Source organism: Varroa destructor, unplaced genomic scaffold, assembly GCF_002443255.2.
Source record: "Varroa destructor unplaced genomic scaffold, Vdes_3.0 BEIS01000001.1, whole genome shotgun sequence".
Lineage (NCBI taxonomy): Eukaryota > Metazoa > Arthropoda > Arachnida > Mesostigmata > Varroidae > Varroa > Varroa destructor.
The window spans coordinates 38,329,170-38,344,545 of NW_019211454.1; the positions used below are offsets into that span (position 1 = coordinate 38,329,170).

A 15,376-nucleotide genomic window follows, 5' to 3' on the forward strand; every position below is an offset into this window, starting at 1 on the left:
TTAATAATTGACGTAAACAATGCATGATGTTGAGAACGACAAGAGTATGTTGTTGACGAGATGAAGATTCCACGGGGCAAAGGTCACATTTGATAGGTTGCGGTTGGATGTCGCAACACGTGACCTCGTCACATGTCACACTTATTCCTTGATTAGTTTGTCTGTCGCTTCGCAGTATCAGAGCTGGTGAAACATCGAAGCTGTGTCTCGTATCATCGCTAGCATAGCAAAGCAATCGGACGAAGGGAGTACGCGCTCCGTCGTGGCGTGACTGTCTCGTGACGGAGGAGATACTTGCTAATATTGCTCGATGGTTGAAATAACCATGTGGATCGATTTTTTTTTTACATTTCACTTATACGTTCGGGCCAGTCAGTCAATAGCAGCGTTGTCCGTCCGGAAGTTTCCCAATTGAGAAATCATTATGTTTGCCGAGCTCACACTTAATGAAAAACAAACTGTCCTATTTAATTGAATCGATAGCATAAAGAAAAAGCGAACAGAGTAGAAAACGATGGGGAAATAATAATGTGACAGGATGTGAGAGAATCAACAGGGGTGGCATAGATACTACATGTTGCCTGTCGTAGTTGACTAATAATTGCTCATTGAGTCAGTCATTCATTTTAGCGCACTTCGACAAATGTGACATACGCAGAGATAGATTGCGTGTGTCGAAGGCTGAAAGAGGAGTGCAGCATATGACAAGCAAACGAGCAGACGCTCAGACTGGGGTCGGCAACAACTCTGGCAAAATTGACATTGTCAAGACAACAGATAGATGCTGGATACATTTCGTAACGTCAGCGCTGAATATGCAGTACGCGACGTTACGTACGTAGTTCTTTGGCGTACATCCCGACTGTGACGTATGGCCTACAGTCTGTGAATTCGTTTCAATTGTAGTATGCGAAGGCTCAAGTATATATATATATATATACGCATGTTGGATAAAAAAGACACGACCTTTTCCATTCAACACATACAACAAACAACCTCCTGAGCTTTTGGGATTCGCTTGATAAACGCTAAGATCTTTGTTTCTGCCTGTTCTCCGGGATCTCCACTGAAAGATTCTATGTCACCTGTCACATTGAGCCCATCGCTAATGTCCAACGAGAAAGATAAAAGAAAAAATATGATCTATTCATTGTTTCTGCAAGCCGGCTTGCAAAGACAATATTTATTGCCTTTAAACATGGCTTGCAAAACGTGAGCTGTATAGTTTAATGACAGTTACCGTTTCATTTTCCATAACATGAGTTTATTTAGCACGGCCTTGTTCCCAGCTGTGGTCCTACCCCGTAGGTAGGACGGCAGCGATCACAAATAGTATGTTCGAAGACGGAAGCAAGTCAAGAACTACAGATTCAATGGCGAACTCCGTTTTATTCATTTTCAAAGTCGTGTTATACCGATCGTAATGAAACTCAGTCAATACGAGTAAACGTTTGAGCCCGAACGTGACAACTCCATATTAGTTTTTGATAGCAAAAACCCCTTGCAAGAAACTGAGATATAGCTGGGCACATAGAAAAGGTCCTCCTTCACATTCTACAATAACGGTATGTTGGGTACGTTTCTTGTTGGTAAGTTTTGAGTAATTTCATATTTAATCCAACCAAACACATAAAGCGCCTTTGTTTCGACCGAAGTGTGTGTAAACGTGACGCGTCATGAAGAATAGACTGTATCATCTTGGAAGTTGTCGAAAACCTTCTTAACTAAGTAAGGTCATATCTGTTATGTTCGCCTGTGGCAAACCATATCATTCATACCCATAATTATTGTCCAATGAAATGGATCTGGTGTAGAATCTGACCGGGAAGCCTTGAATTTGCTCTGCTGCTTTATTTTCACGCAAATTCTCTCCATTAAAGCAATGATAATTACTCCCCACGTTCGCATCATCTAGCTCTGTTTTCCTTCAGTGAAGTTTCTATTCACTTTTCTGGCACTTGCGGCCTTAAATTAAAGCGGGCTCGTCCTGTTGCAAGGAGGCCTGACTAGCTCACTTAGCGAAATTCAGGCTTTCCACTTAAAAGACAAAAATCAATACGCAGCTATGCCCTATACAAGAACCGTAGATTCATGTCTTACTTATATCATATATTTTTTTAACAGTCCAATTCAGATAAGATGAAATAGATTCTCAACCTGTTAGACCAAATTATGAAGCGGCGTATTTAATCACTTTCACAAAGCCGAACACTAGGAAAATGATAGGCGTGCTGCTGCTGGAAAGACAGTTAGTTTCTTTGTATGTTAAGATACACCAAAACCAATAGAAAATAAAGTGGAGATTCTAATAATTGAAAATTATCTAAAGTTCTATCGATTGGTGTTGTCATTGCGAGAGAGACTGAAATCAGCTAGGAAAACCTATTACATTTACGTTGTTTGACTTAAATAAGAAACGTCACAATGTTCCTGCAAATAAGTCCGGTGTTTGTGTTCCCTGCAATATGATGCGGGTCAAACAAAATCATCAATACAACTGTACGGGTGAAGGGGTGCCCTTTCGACGGTCTACGGGGTCTACAAGTCTTTTTCGCAAGACGAACAACCATCGTAGCAACGCGCGGGGCTTCCGAGGATATACAGTAAAATTTACAGATCGGGCATTCAAAGAAAGCAGAATGAGAAAGAGTTTTACGTTTATGGTATCTGAAGACTTAGCTATCCAGGAATATTAACAAATTTTTAACAGTTTATCTATTCATGATTATGCTGTACAAGTTCGATTATTGTAACCGTAAGTGAGTTGACTCGTGAGGGAACTTCCAGCAGCGACTACAAGCGGAAATCTAAATCAGGTTCAAGTCAAGCCTCATACGTAATTCATGAAGCCTCTATAATGTTTGTCGCGATTTATGAAACCTAGACTAACTCCGTGAAGCCTTGACATATTACAGAGCGCTTTAAAAACTTATCCACCGAGTGAACGAATCAACTCCTCGAGGTGAACATCAGGGGGCCTTAAAAAGTCTAATCCCTCTTGTATTGTTTTTTTTTTTCTAGGTTGTTTTGTACTTAAGCAGTTTTTGGCAGAATTTTGTAGAGAAACTGAGGTCGGTTCTCTTGGCCCAGGCGGATGGAATAGAAAATAGCAGAACTCCATCGACGTTCCGTACGATAGCGGCTACAGTCGTGGAACTGCGGCACACGTAGTCTTTCACGCAGCTGAGAGAAACCTAGTATAAATTCATCATCTAACCATTCACAGTAATACGCTGTATTGATCCAGTTACCGTTAATGGCATCAATTAACTTTTTATTCGTGAACGGTTAGCGTTGCAAAGCTGGTCGTTTTCGTCTTTCAAAATAATCGTTCGATGACTAATCGACTTCGCTTCGGTGGGGCAATTCTCCATGGACGATGACTATCGATAGTGAATTGAAGATAACATTTCGCGTCAATAAGAGGGACGTTTTTTTTTTTTTTTTTTATTTTTTTTTCGAATATGAAATAAGTTTTACAACAATATCAAGATACTGCTAAGTGTTTCGAGTGTACCTCCGACACGATGTTGGGCACCTCTTCAAAGGCCTGATCTGCAATACGAAACGAAATATGTCTGCCCTCGGTTTCGAACCCCATTTGTCTTAGTGATCCACTGACATGTATTAACTCGTTTGAATTTTTTTTGCAAGTTTATTCTGTGCAACAGTGACATTTTTTACTGAGCTTTACCAAGGCGTGTCCAATGCTAGTGACACCTCGTTTGACGGCTATAACTAGCATTTGGTATGACAGGGATATACGATGATTAGTCACCAGATTTCCCCTTAATAATTTCGACCGCTGAATCGGGTGTACATTATTGCCCTATTATATGTCGATAAAAAAAATAGAAAACGAAAAAGCAGCAGTAATTTTTCGCTTCCTTCCAAGTTTTGCTCATTTCAGTACTACGATCAATTACGCAAAACGCAAAAAACGCTTTCTTTGGCAGCACAAAATGATCAAAACATTTCGTGCTGCCTTTCGTCCATAGCAAGCTAGAGACAGTAGACTTCCATTAAACCATTCACCAACCGTCCTGAGTTTTGATGGAAATATCATTTGATGACCAATGAACATTGTCTGTGTATAATGATTCTGTTTAACATAAAATAAATTAATAACTTAAATATTCATGAACTAACAGTTGACAGGGCTAGCTCCATTCAGCTTAGCTATTTGAGCTGGTTTGCTAATTATTCAAGACGTCCGTCAATGTGATTCGTTTCATTTATAGCGATAGACTGCTATTGGACGATAATAATAGTTGAGAGAACGGGAAAAACCTTTACCCTCTTTTACCTTATATCGTGTCTTGTTGAAGCACGCGCAGCCTGAAACGCACTCCACTTAGCAAACCATTGCCGGTACCTAATACCTGTTTGAGCTGCCAGGCTTCACGTCATTATGGAAGCAAGACAACTCCTTAGGAAAGAGAAATATGTATACACTTAATTAGAAACAGTCGTAGAGGAAAGCTCTAGTCGAGTGTCTCGGTTTTAGTGTCTAGTCATAACGTAATAGAAAAAGAAGTATGACCTCCTGTACGTATATATATATATAGTAAGCCCTTTGCGTACCCTAATATGCACAGTTTAGGCAGTTTAGGACTTTTCTTCAACAGATGGAGCGTTCTAGGTCACCCGGTGCGCGTTAAGCGAAAGACCAGCTTTTTTGTACCATGATGCCGGTCCAAGGCGTTGTCGGACGTGTTAGATAACAACTGTCCCGGTTTTGAAATAGTTTCAACTTGTTCCAACTTTCCTCTACACTCATCGCTACTTGGAGCTGCTAGACGATAGTAAGCGAGCGGCTCGTTTATGACGCCTCCGCGGTTGTCCATGAGCAATACACAGTTCTGTTGGAGCCGCCATCTCTACGGCTTCAGCGTGCGACATTTTTTTGCTGTGTTTGGGACCAGTCATAACGCGCCCCCGCTTTTAGGGCCTTACCTCCTTTCATTCGTAGATGATCTGTTCGCAGCGTTTTATTTCCACTTCTAAGAAAACAAGCTCTTTTCTTTGTTGCTTTGTTCTTTAGCCCTCACGGCCCTACTGCCTTTATCACGTTGACACGCTTTAAGGGCGGGAAAGCGCATCCACGTAGTATGGTATGTTATCCGTCATTTCTCACCAGTGTTACTATACCATGTTTTTTTCTTGCCGTGATAATGCTTTCGACGTAAAAATATTCTTCCCTACAAGTTAAACTTCTCGTCTAACAACGCCGTTGTAATGTCGCCACCTATTTGGCGGTATTTGATATTTAGCAAGTTGTCACCGCAATGCTTATTCTAGACAGACAGTGGACATCTATAGTACTGTGCTGCTAGAGTTGCTCGATTTTTTTCATCGCTAATCCATACAACGCACGGATGTGTTGGCCTGCTTTGCCTATTTGCATTTTCTGGGATTCGGTCTATTTTTTTTTCCTATATTCCAGGCGAAAGGAGTAGCTGTGGCCACTGTCCCTGCCGATAACGTCTTTCTACTGTGGCAAAAGTAATGGCAAGGGCAGTAAAAATGAGTGGATATCGCTTTTTATCAGTCTTTCTCCGTTTCACTTTCTTAATAAAACTTCTATATATGTGGACACAGCTCTATAACCCGTACTTCGTTGCCAAGAACCCGCAGCCGTACATTTTGATCAAAGCCTACTTGCACTCATTGATTTGTCAGTCACCTGTCTTAGCATTGTAGCTAGCTGGGTGTTTGTGCTTAACATAAGGCTAGCTAAAGAGCTGGTTCTCCTTCTCTAGTCCAGGTGCACAAGACCGCTACGATAGCATGATCGCGAACGGCCTATACGGAATAGCTGCGCTGCGAATGGGAAAAAGTCGGTCTGAGGATGGTTGGAACGAAAACTTCTGCAGGCGATCAGTGGCCACAGTGGCGGTGGCGAGCGAAGGATATTGAACGTGTCGTGTTTTTACATCGTAAAGGACGGCCCGACGCAGCCGACCCTTTGTATAGCTACCGTTGTAATTTGTTTCAAAGTTTTGTGCCAGTCTGTTGTGGGCTGCTGTTGCAATTACGTAGTGGCTCAAGGGATGGTAACTCGCAACATCGACTGGACTATCGGTTCATCGCGCCGTGGGTCCACGAGCTTTTTCCCCCTAAGCTTGGACTTTCCAGCTTTGCTCTTACCATTCGCGCGTGCGGCTTTTCCGTTTCTCTTCTCTATAATACAAGACCTTATTGGATCTACCCCTTTCGTTGCACCGTAGCTTGCAAACCTTTTTTTCGAACCGTTCCCAATCTGAAGGCACTTTTTTCCTTGCTTATCGAGCGCAAACAAGCCGCTGATAGCTGCGCCGTTTGCTTCCAGATCGAGCGACGGATAGTCGCTGGCAACTGCAACGGTTGCTGCTGCCGCTACTGTTGCTGCAAAAGGGCTGCCGGCGGAGCAAATGCTCTTGGCTACCATTAGGGCAAAAGCCGTCCTGCTGGCGTCGTCCACAAGCGGCTATTTGGCAGTTTACACGACGCGCGAGCCGTGAGTCGTCGCCTGCCTAACTCTTTGTCTATTTCGTGTGCACTACAAGGAGATAACGGCAGCGACCATCCGTCGATGGATGGGTCGCTGTGATACAGCGTCCGATTTAGTTAGCAACCGGGTGCATGTACATACACGAGCACATTTTATTTGCATAAATTTGACTTACTCAAGCAATTAGCTGACATTTATATGATACCAGTCGTTGATCTGTCGTAATAAAAGGGAGCATTTTCCTCCACTCTGGGAATAGCTGTATCCCCATACATGGTGGATAGTGTTGAAGTACTACGTAGGTTCGTGTAACGATAGTATTTCGTTCGGGCACTAAGTACAATACTCTTTTCTAGTAGCAAGATGATCGTCTGCTGATATGATTTCTTACTACATTTGACCCATTGCCATTACCCCTGCTTGCATCAACTAGCAGCCTATTTGTATAGGACTGGTGAAGGAAGATTTAAAAATTTCTTTGACAGGCACAATTAATAGTATCGTTATTGATGTGCTTGCTCAAGTCCTTTCAGAAGGAAGAATGTTAACGAAATGCAAAAAAGTTGCACCATGCCGGGTGCAATAGAGGGAATTAGGACCATATCATCTGTTTATTAACTACATTATTACAATCCGTTGTAGGCAGCCCCATCTAGTCGCGTTATTTGCGTGTGACGCCACGAGCGTAACAAGCATTTGCTGATCTGTTCGTGTCAACAGCGATAGTAGCACTGGTGTCTCCGAGTCATACAGCTTGAGTGCGGCTTAACCTGCGGTGCCTCAATGGAAGCACGAACAACAACAAAAACTTTGACTTCCCGCCGGCCATAGCCGAGAAACAGATCTCAAACCAAAGCAATGCAACCACTTATCGTGCGCCACCCTAACGTCATCGCGCCGTTGCATCTTGGCCGTGCAACCCCCAGTAAAACAGCAAGGGTAGCCACCCTTTACCTGTTTTGACGAAGCTTAGGCCTCTCCGCCTGCTTTGCCGTTGCCACCGCTGCTGCCGTGGCTAGTGTTGGTAATGAAATACACTTAATACAGTTACTTTCTGTTGATGCATGCCGCTTCCTTCCCTGAGGATGAGGGCGCAAGGTTCATTCTTTCCGAGACACCCGACCTCTCACTCCTGCTAGCTCTATAGTAGTATCCCAGTAGTACGTAGTTAGGTAAATCGCGTGAGTGCTCTGGCTAATTTTGCTAGCTGATGCTACTCGAGCATGGTCGGCGTTCGCGTTTCAGTATACGTCCTTCCTGTTGTACGGTGCTAAGGGAAGCTTTCCTGAACAACTAGCCTATGCTCTTCCCGCCTCACTCCGCACATTAACGGAAGCGAACGTTGCTAATAGAAGCAGCAAGGCCCCGATTCTCGTATCATAGATTACGTTTCGTGTGCATCTAGCCTAATTTTAGTGTAAAAAAAAACTATACAAACTACGGGATTATAGCATTTGACAGCAGTGTTGCCTGCTGTTATAGAAACAGTCTTAAATTAATGCCTCGAGCAAAGGATAAGTACATTTTAATAACCAAATATAAGTATCTGTAAATATATTGGTCAAGATGAGCACAGCCTTTCAATGCAACGTATGGCCGCGATGATCAAGGTGAACACTCATTATTACGTACGTAAGTATATAAGTTGTACGTGCGACCGATGGGATTAGACAAAGGAACTGCACATCGAGTGATTCAGCTTAGAGCGTGTTTCGTGCTCTTGCAAGCTCGGCTCGCTCAGCCATTGTACTGATTGCTCTGATATTTTACTTCTGTCAGGTGCTTATATGCATGTTTTGCATTATCTCGATCACGTAGGGCTTCTGGTTCTACAAGGAATGTCTCTGATTGCACCAACCTTGCTGTTGACTCTTTTACGCAGCTAAGCTAAAACTTCGAACGAAAGAAATCTAAGAGAAGCGACAACGACGAGAAGGTTACGTATTTAGCGAGTATAGTACTTGCCATTAGAGCACAAACCTTACAGAACCCCTTTGAGGTGCGGAACCACGAGGCTTATTTGGGCTTTTCATTAGCGTCTTCATCTTTCGAATGTCCTGCTGGTAGTCAGCGTACTACGCGTCGCAGCAAAAGACGACGGTTGGAAAAGCGATAGAAACTATGCATCTCATAAGGGTGCAGCTGGCCCTTAGAAAAGTTCATAGATTCGACAAAAACGGAAAGCCCGCGTAAAAAAGAGTTTATACATGTTTTCACGAGGTCGACAGCTACGATGCCCAGTCATGCTCAATTGAAGTTTAAATTATTTGGCAACTGGAAACTTGTAACTATCGCCGCGCCACCGGAAAGGATCACAAGTGCTGAGGCGTCCTTAGGAACTTCCAGGAAGGTGGAGAGCTTTTGCTCAATGAAGCACCGACGTAAATAGGCTTTTGTATACAAGAGATCGGGTTCGACTTTCGATTCGATATAGACCGCAATATATGCAGTAGACCTGCGTCCTATGGATAGTCCTGCGAAATACTCTTCCAACGAATTGTTTCATCATTCTTATCATTTTTATTTGGACTACTGAGCTGGTGAATTATATACAGTCGGTGTTGACATTGGATTGAGGTAGCCGAATTTCACTTTGTACTCTTTAGCGACGGCTAAATTTGACGACGATGATGTTACGAACCATACAATAAGTGTACTTTGATACTGGTGTTATCTCATGACCTGGTATCATTATTGTTATATGCAGTTGCTACTCGGTCTAGCAAGCCATTTTGGCTGATAATTTAGTCCGCTGACTGATAACATCAACGCAACTCCTTGATCAGAAACACAGGCAAAGCGGGTAGTTTACAAACAATTCTATATAATGATATGCATCTTTCCAATGGAAATTGTATGTAAATACATATCCTTAAAATGTAAAACGTAAAAACATGTCGTTATAAAATTACCAGTATAACATGCGGAATAAAGCTCCAGTTTCACAAACAAAGAAAAACTCCATTGTACGTAATTGTCTTTATACTAATTAGCATTATACCCAGAATTTGTGCACACCAGCTCGCTGTGTGGCCTGTTGATAGCCTAGGTGCTCGGTCTACTTAAAGAACACCATACGATCTCACACGTTCACACAGACAGATACGCTCAATAAATCAAAAACGGTCGGATCGATTGATAGAAACTTCTATACTTCATTCCCCCGCCAATTATGTCTCGCCATAGAAATAAGCTCTCGATGAAAACGTTTCGTCTTGCAAATGGGGTAATAAAAGCCGTGAAGATGATGAAGTGTTCATTTGGGCCAATCCTCGCTCACGATAAAATCGAAGGGCCACTATAGGCCCCTCTGAAGAAAAGAGAGCGGCGCCTTTTTTTGTTTTATCTGTTAGTCGTTGCCCCTAGTGACGATTCACGTTAGCGGCCTTCTGGCATTGTAAACAAGTAACGGGCATCTAAATTGACACCTGTTACTTTAATTACATTATGCCGCCTAATCTGTATATTTGTCTCGCAGAAATTTGCTATTCGATTACTATGGCTAGCACGTTTTCCGTAAAATGTCACCGTAAATTTCGAGCGGAAGCAAGTTACATTCAATACCTGCCCAAGCTAGTGCAATGATGATCCGAGCTAAACGGAGATTTAAGACAGAGCTATTGCTTCTTGTTTTGTTGGACCTAACGGGTTAAGTCCCAGATGCGATAGCATCGATGCTGCAAGGCTAAAAATGTTAATCTCAAAGTTTAGAGTTGTCATCATTTCCTTTCGTACCGCTTGTCGTTCGCCTGCATTCAGCAAACAATATAGGAAACACGGGAATCGTTCGCTTCTGCACCCAATTACTTACAGAAAGACCATTTGTAAATAAAACCTGTCCTTAATGAAGAAGTTTAATTCTTTCTTCAGTTACATTTTCTTTCCACACACCTGCACATACGTAAGCAAAAAATCTATTTTCATATTAGGCCTATTTTTATCTGCGTTTCCGTCTTATTCGCGTATGACCAATCAGACGGTCGCAATTACAATGAATTAGTTAGTTATCCTGCTAGCATTTAGTTTCTCGTAGGCAGCCTGTTGTTAGGAACATTCTGTTTCCGGCTAGTGTATAGCCACACGTAGTTTGTGTATCTTTCTGACCATCTAATGTTAATTTTATCCGTTGTCTAGACATTCGACCGTTTAGCAGTCTGCGCCTAATGTTCCGATTCAGAGAACTGGGTAGAAACTATCTGGCATAGATGATAAGAAAACGAAGTGAGGCATCATTTTAAGCGCAATTAATAGCACGACACAACGAACTACCCCGCTATGGTTTGTCTTAAAATTAAGTTGAATGATATCCGGTCACTATGACTCAACAATATGTACAACGTTTTTGTTTGCTGTTCACTAAATCCCTAGAAAAGAGTCAGCTACGTTTGCTCTGTAGCGTTGGTAAAACGAAATGTGGGGCCTGGGAGCCTATGTCTGCGACAAGAATGCTTTAGCCACCGTAATCAGGCTCAATAACCGAACTTGTTCGTCATCTTCCTTCAGTTTTAGGCCCGCGTGAAGCGCTCTTGTGGAACTGCACACTTACAGATATCCCTGTGTAATCTATGCTTGTATGTAAGAGCGGATATCCAACTGACGTTGCCCGACTTGATCATTTAGTGTGGTTTTAAAGTACTGATTCCAAAGGCTCTAAATTACTAATGATCGGCCTGAACAGGAAAAGGTAGGTCTGTGCACTGCAACCAACACTATTACGAAAATCTACCGAATGCAGGAACATATTGGCCGATAGCTATTCGCGGCGTCAAACTCGAGGCGTGTTTGGGTTTAGCTAATATTCTGTTAAAAGCACGTATAATTCTCAACCGGCAAATATATAGTGAAAAAATTATATAAATAAATTCTAACATTAGCTTTAGCGACTCGAGACGTTCGACTCCATTGGAGAATGACTGATGTTCTTTCTAGCACGTGTGTCGATGCTAAGTTGCCATTAAAAAATATGCTTACACAACGTAAGTTATAAAATATATATTGTGGCCTTTTAAGGATGTAGTTTCTTACTTCGATGGTAAAAATTGACAGTAGTAAGGTTTTGAGCCTCATGCTAACTGTAATATGGAGTCATCGAGAAGAAGACGAAATGGTAATAGCGGGGCAACTAAGAAATGCGTGAATCGGCTTTATTTACAGCAAGCCCCGCATCTTTCTTTCCAAAGAGACAATAATAACCTACTGGCCGACGTAATACTTCGAGGGCAATTGTGGTTCCATATGAGTCGCGTAGGTGAGCTTGTAGACCGACACTACTTTGCTATGCTGATGCACGCAATGAAATAAACAAAATAATGAATTCCATAAAAACACAGACGGAAATGAAAAAGCTGTGTGTTGCAAGAGTTAACGCTGGTGCCAGCTCGGAAAGGTTAAACCATTCGATGGCAGCGCATACAACGTTTGCAGAAACAATCCACAGGTAAATTTCTTCATTTTTTCTATAGATCAAACAAACAACAGCAGAAATAAGTAGGCATATTTGTATGTATACCAAATGCCACGCAGATCCAGTCTGCCAACTGGATCGTTGAAAAAAATGGTTTCCGCGCAAATAGAGGACTTAAGTTTCATTTTAGGAAAAAAAATTGGTTGGGCGGAGGTGTTTTCTTCTAGTTTCTCTAATCAAGTCTTTCCCTTTGCTTTGAAATAGATATTCTTTTAGTAACATTGAGACGCCACGGTTGCAGCTCGTTTCTGCGGCCGTTACTGTCACCACATTCGAATTCAGTGTCTCGAAGCTTCCTCGACGGCTTTTTGCCCGATTTTGCGACGATGCACAGTATTACCAATTCTAGCAATAACAGCGGTGCCGCGGATGCTCGTCACAGATTACCATTATTATTTCCTGACATCGTTGTCTATATCTACGTAGCTTTTTCTGTGACGTCCTGTTCTGTTCTGATGTCAATCATTGTTTCCCTTTTCTTAGGTTAGTATTTGCTCTCTTACCGTTCGTACGCTGCTGCTTCTGCTGCTGCTGCTGCTACCATGCCTTTATGATTATTTTCGACGTTTGCGTTTGACTTCCGTGTCTCTGTTGTGTACCACGTCGTCCCATCAGCGATGACGTTGCTGAAGCGAGGGCGAAACGAGTTATTTCGCAACGTGAAGACGCGGCTGGACGGTGAAAATACAATGCCTCAGGCTGACGACGAAGGTGTCTAGCCGTCTGGAGTGTGTGTGTGTATGTATGTGCGCGTATGTGATGAGTCTTATACTGTGTGAGGTAAGCGTTTGTGCAGAACGGCTCAGAGCTATGCGGAGACGCGTGGAGCCCCAGAGGGGCCCCACGTGGATTGGGATCAGATAATGGTCGCTTGGCGTAGAAAGAAAAGCGCGCAGTGTGAGCCAGGAAATTGCTGCTGGCCGATGTACAATGCCCTTGCCGTTCAACGTTCGTTCGGCGTTCTTGGTCCTTTGAGGAATAATGTCACACTTCGTAGCTAGTGGTCCTAACCCAAACACTTGTAGCCGCACACTGAGGACAAGCAGCAGAGGATAATGCAATGAACATAAAATAGGTTTATGGCAAGAGAAGGTTTTATCAAGACTGAGAACAGAGAAGCGGCTATCTATGTGAAGAACATCCAATAAGAAATAGATATTTTTTTAATAATAGTAGACACTCTGGCTGTTGATGTTACCATAGTCTGCTATGTAGATAATTCTTGTCCAGTACGAGTTCTACCAAGAAAAGGACTTTTTTAATACTTTTTTGTTTTATGTATTATTCCAATGTCGCTTTGTCCATTGAACAGAAATTGAACATCCTTGCGTTCCTTATACTCAGATAACAGAAACGTTTTGGGCTGATACAAGAACGATTCTTCATTCATGTCACTCAAATTATGTTACATGTTATAAAACTCGTAATAACGAACAAACTTAATAGGATAACGTTTTCGTAAAAAATATTTGATAAAAATCTTCGTAGCTTCATTGCTGATGACGCCAATCGAGTCTGTGGTAATAGCTGGCACATATAAAGCGAACTAAACTTTTTTGTGGCAGAAGTTAGTAACTTTCAAGCAATCATGTCGCATTGTGTTTTACGTTATGCTGAAGATCTTATACTGACTGAATTACTGAACGTACTAAATTACATATAGCGTTTTATGTGACTGGTACGCGAATCTATAGTTCTAACATGATAAATTCCGTACGCAGTCGCATACCTAACTTTTGAAGGGAATCTTCCTAAGGAAAATGGTAACGATTCAACTAGCATCTTGGACTTGTTTATAACTCGATCTAGATAAGCTACCTGGATCTATTTCGTTGCAGTAGTTCAATAAGCAAGAATACCTGTACTGTAATAAATCTTCAGACCGCCAAAGCTCTTCGCGGCTGATCAGTTACGAGAGCGCCGGTGGCGGGTCATCTTTCTGTTCGCATTAACTCTTAACTTTTCCATCCCTCTGACGCCCCTTTACGCCAAGCTTACGTAACCACCCGTTAGTTTGCTAGCAACTTGGGCTATAGCTTGCTTATCGGTAACATCCTCCATGAGACGAGACATTATCTACTGTAATCTAAAGCGAGCGAGAAAAAACCTGTAATAAATACAGGAGACCTTGTTGGCTGCACCCTGCTAACTAATCGCAAGCTCTGATTATCGTCTGTATGTTATTGAAACGAGTCAACACTTGTTTTGGTATTGAAAAAGAATTGGGAAAGCTCGCTGTTCATAGTATTACTTTAGGTCAATCGAGGTTGCACTTAAGGCTTTCACAAGGACATCATAGAGGAAAAGATCGAAATGGCAGTACGAATAAAATCGTATGATCGAAACAAGCTATAGTCACAGTGGAATTACACTGAATGACTGGCCATTCCTCATGCCTCAATGATTCAACGTAACACGCCCCATCTACCCAGAACGGGGTCCTTGAGCTGAAGTTGGTTGAAGAGAGAAACCCTCTCATGCAAAATCTAAATCCATGCAACAGTCACGTTACATTCGATGAAAATTGAGAGCTCAACAGTGCAGCCTAATAGCGATTTTTAAGTTGGGGATTCGGAGAACAATCCACAGACTCAATAAAATGGGACCAAGAGAAGCTTTTTTACTCGGTACTAAGCGTTTTGGAAATGGGCTTGTAAATAGATCAAGCAAAGCTGGCTTATTCTATATACATATCTGCCATATTAACCAACATCTGTCAACGAAAACTGTTCTGTCTGAAAAAGTTGCGTCGCCATTTTTTTAGATAATACCTGCAGTTACCGAGGGAACTTTCAGTTACAGCCCGTGAATGAAACATTGAGCGCATTTGTAATTTTTCAATGCTCGATACGGTAAATTTCATATTAGTGTATATAACCGAACTAGGTTGTGGACTCAATCAACCACAAAGCCTATTTTAGCAGTTTTAAAAGGTCCAAATAACGTAGGTAAAATGATTTACTAATCTCCGTGAGTAAGTCTTTGGATCGTATCTCTCTCTCTATATATATATATATCCGCGTCGAAACCACAATCTTTCAAATACGGAGCGAATAGCTTTCACGAAAGTTTCAAGAGCTCATGCAAAGCTTGTCTGTAGCCCATCTGGCTACAGGTTACATTGACACTGCGGCCAACTTAATGTTTTTTTTGGTTGATAACACGTCTCTTGTTTGTAACGCAACTCAATGAAGATACGGTTGAGCAGAAGCAGAGCACAAAAAGATAACTGTCCCAAAAGGCTTTTGTAGAAAAAACACTATCTTAAAAGCCTATTCCCGTTTTTCGCAAGGAGCTCATCATGGGTGGTGAGTCATGTCATCACCTACCGCTAACATCCAGGTTATCTGAAATCGTCGCCTTCCAGCGCAATATAGTCCATGCTACCTTTCAACTGCCACTGAAAAACTTAACTTTAA

The 15,376-nt window shown here is 42.1% G+C and overlaps 1 protein-coding gene and 2 long non-coding RNA genes across 7 annotated transcripts in view; 2 read left to right on the forward strand and 1 right to left on the reverse strand.

Moving 5' to 3' along the window:
* The window catches only part of LOC111245216 (frequenin-1-like), a 148,982-nt gene that overhangs the window by 52,984 nt on the left and 80,622 nt on the right, over positions 1-15,376 (reverse strand). Inside the window, exon 1 of one of the 5 annotated variants that reach the window (XM_086981725.1) lies at positions 1-10,397. The exons of the other annotated variants lie outside the window; for them this stretch is intronic. Coding sequence (XP_086837851.1) covers positions 1-25 — 25 coding nt within the window. The 5' untranslated portion in view covers positions 26-10,397. Of the gene's footprint in view, positions 10,398-15,376 lie in introns of those variants that run through there. 5 annotated transcript variants of the gene reach the window in all.
* LOC111245287 (uncharacterized) overlaps positions 4,418-15,376 on the forward strand; it is a 25,679-nt gene continuing 14,720 nt past the window's right edge. Inside the window, exons 1-3 of the long non-coding RNA XR_015322391.1 lie at positions 4,418-4,548; positions 5,045-5,114; positions 5,447-5,505. This is a non-coding gene — a long non-coding RNA (uncharacterized LOC111245287). The remainder of the gene's footprint in view (positions 4,549-5,044; positions 5,115-5,446; positions 5,506-15,376) is intronic.
* On the forward strand, positions 10,547-11,784 carry LOC111245294 (uncharacterized). The gene is made up of 3 exons (XR_015322408.1): positions 10,547-10,771; positions 10,997-11,177; positions 11,648-11,784. It is a non-coding gene; the product is annotated as an uncharacterized LOC111245294 (long non-coding RNA).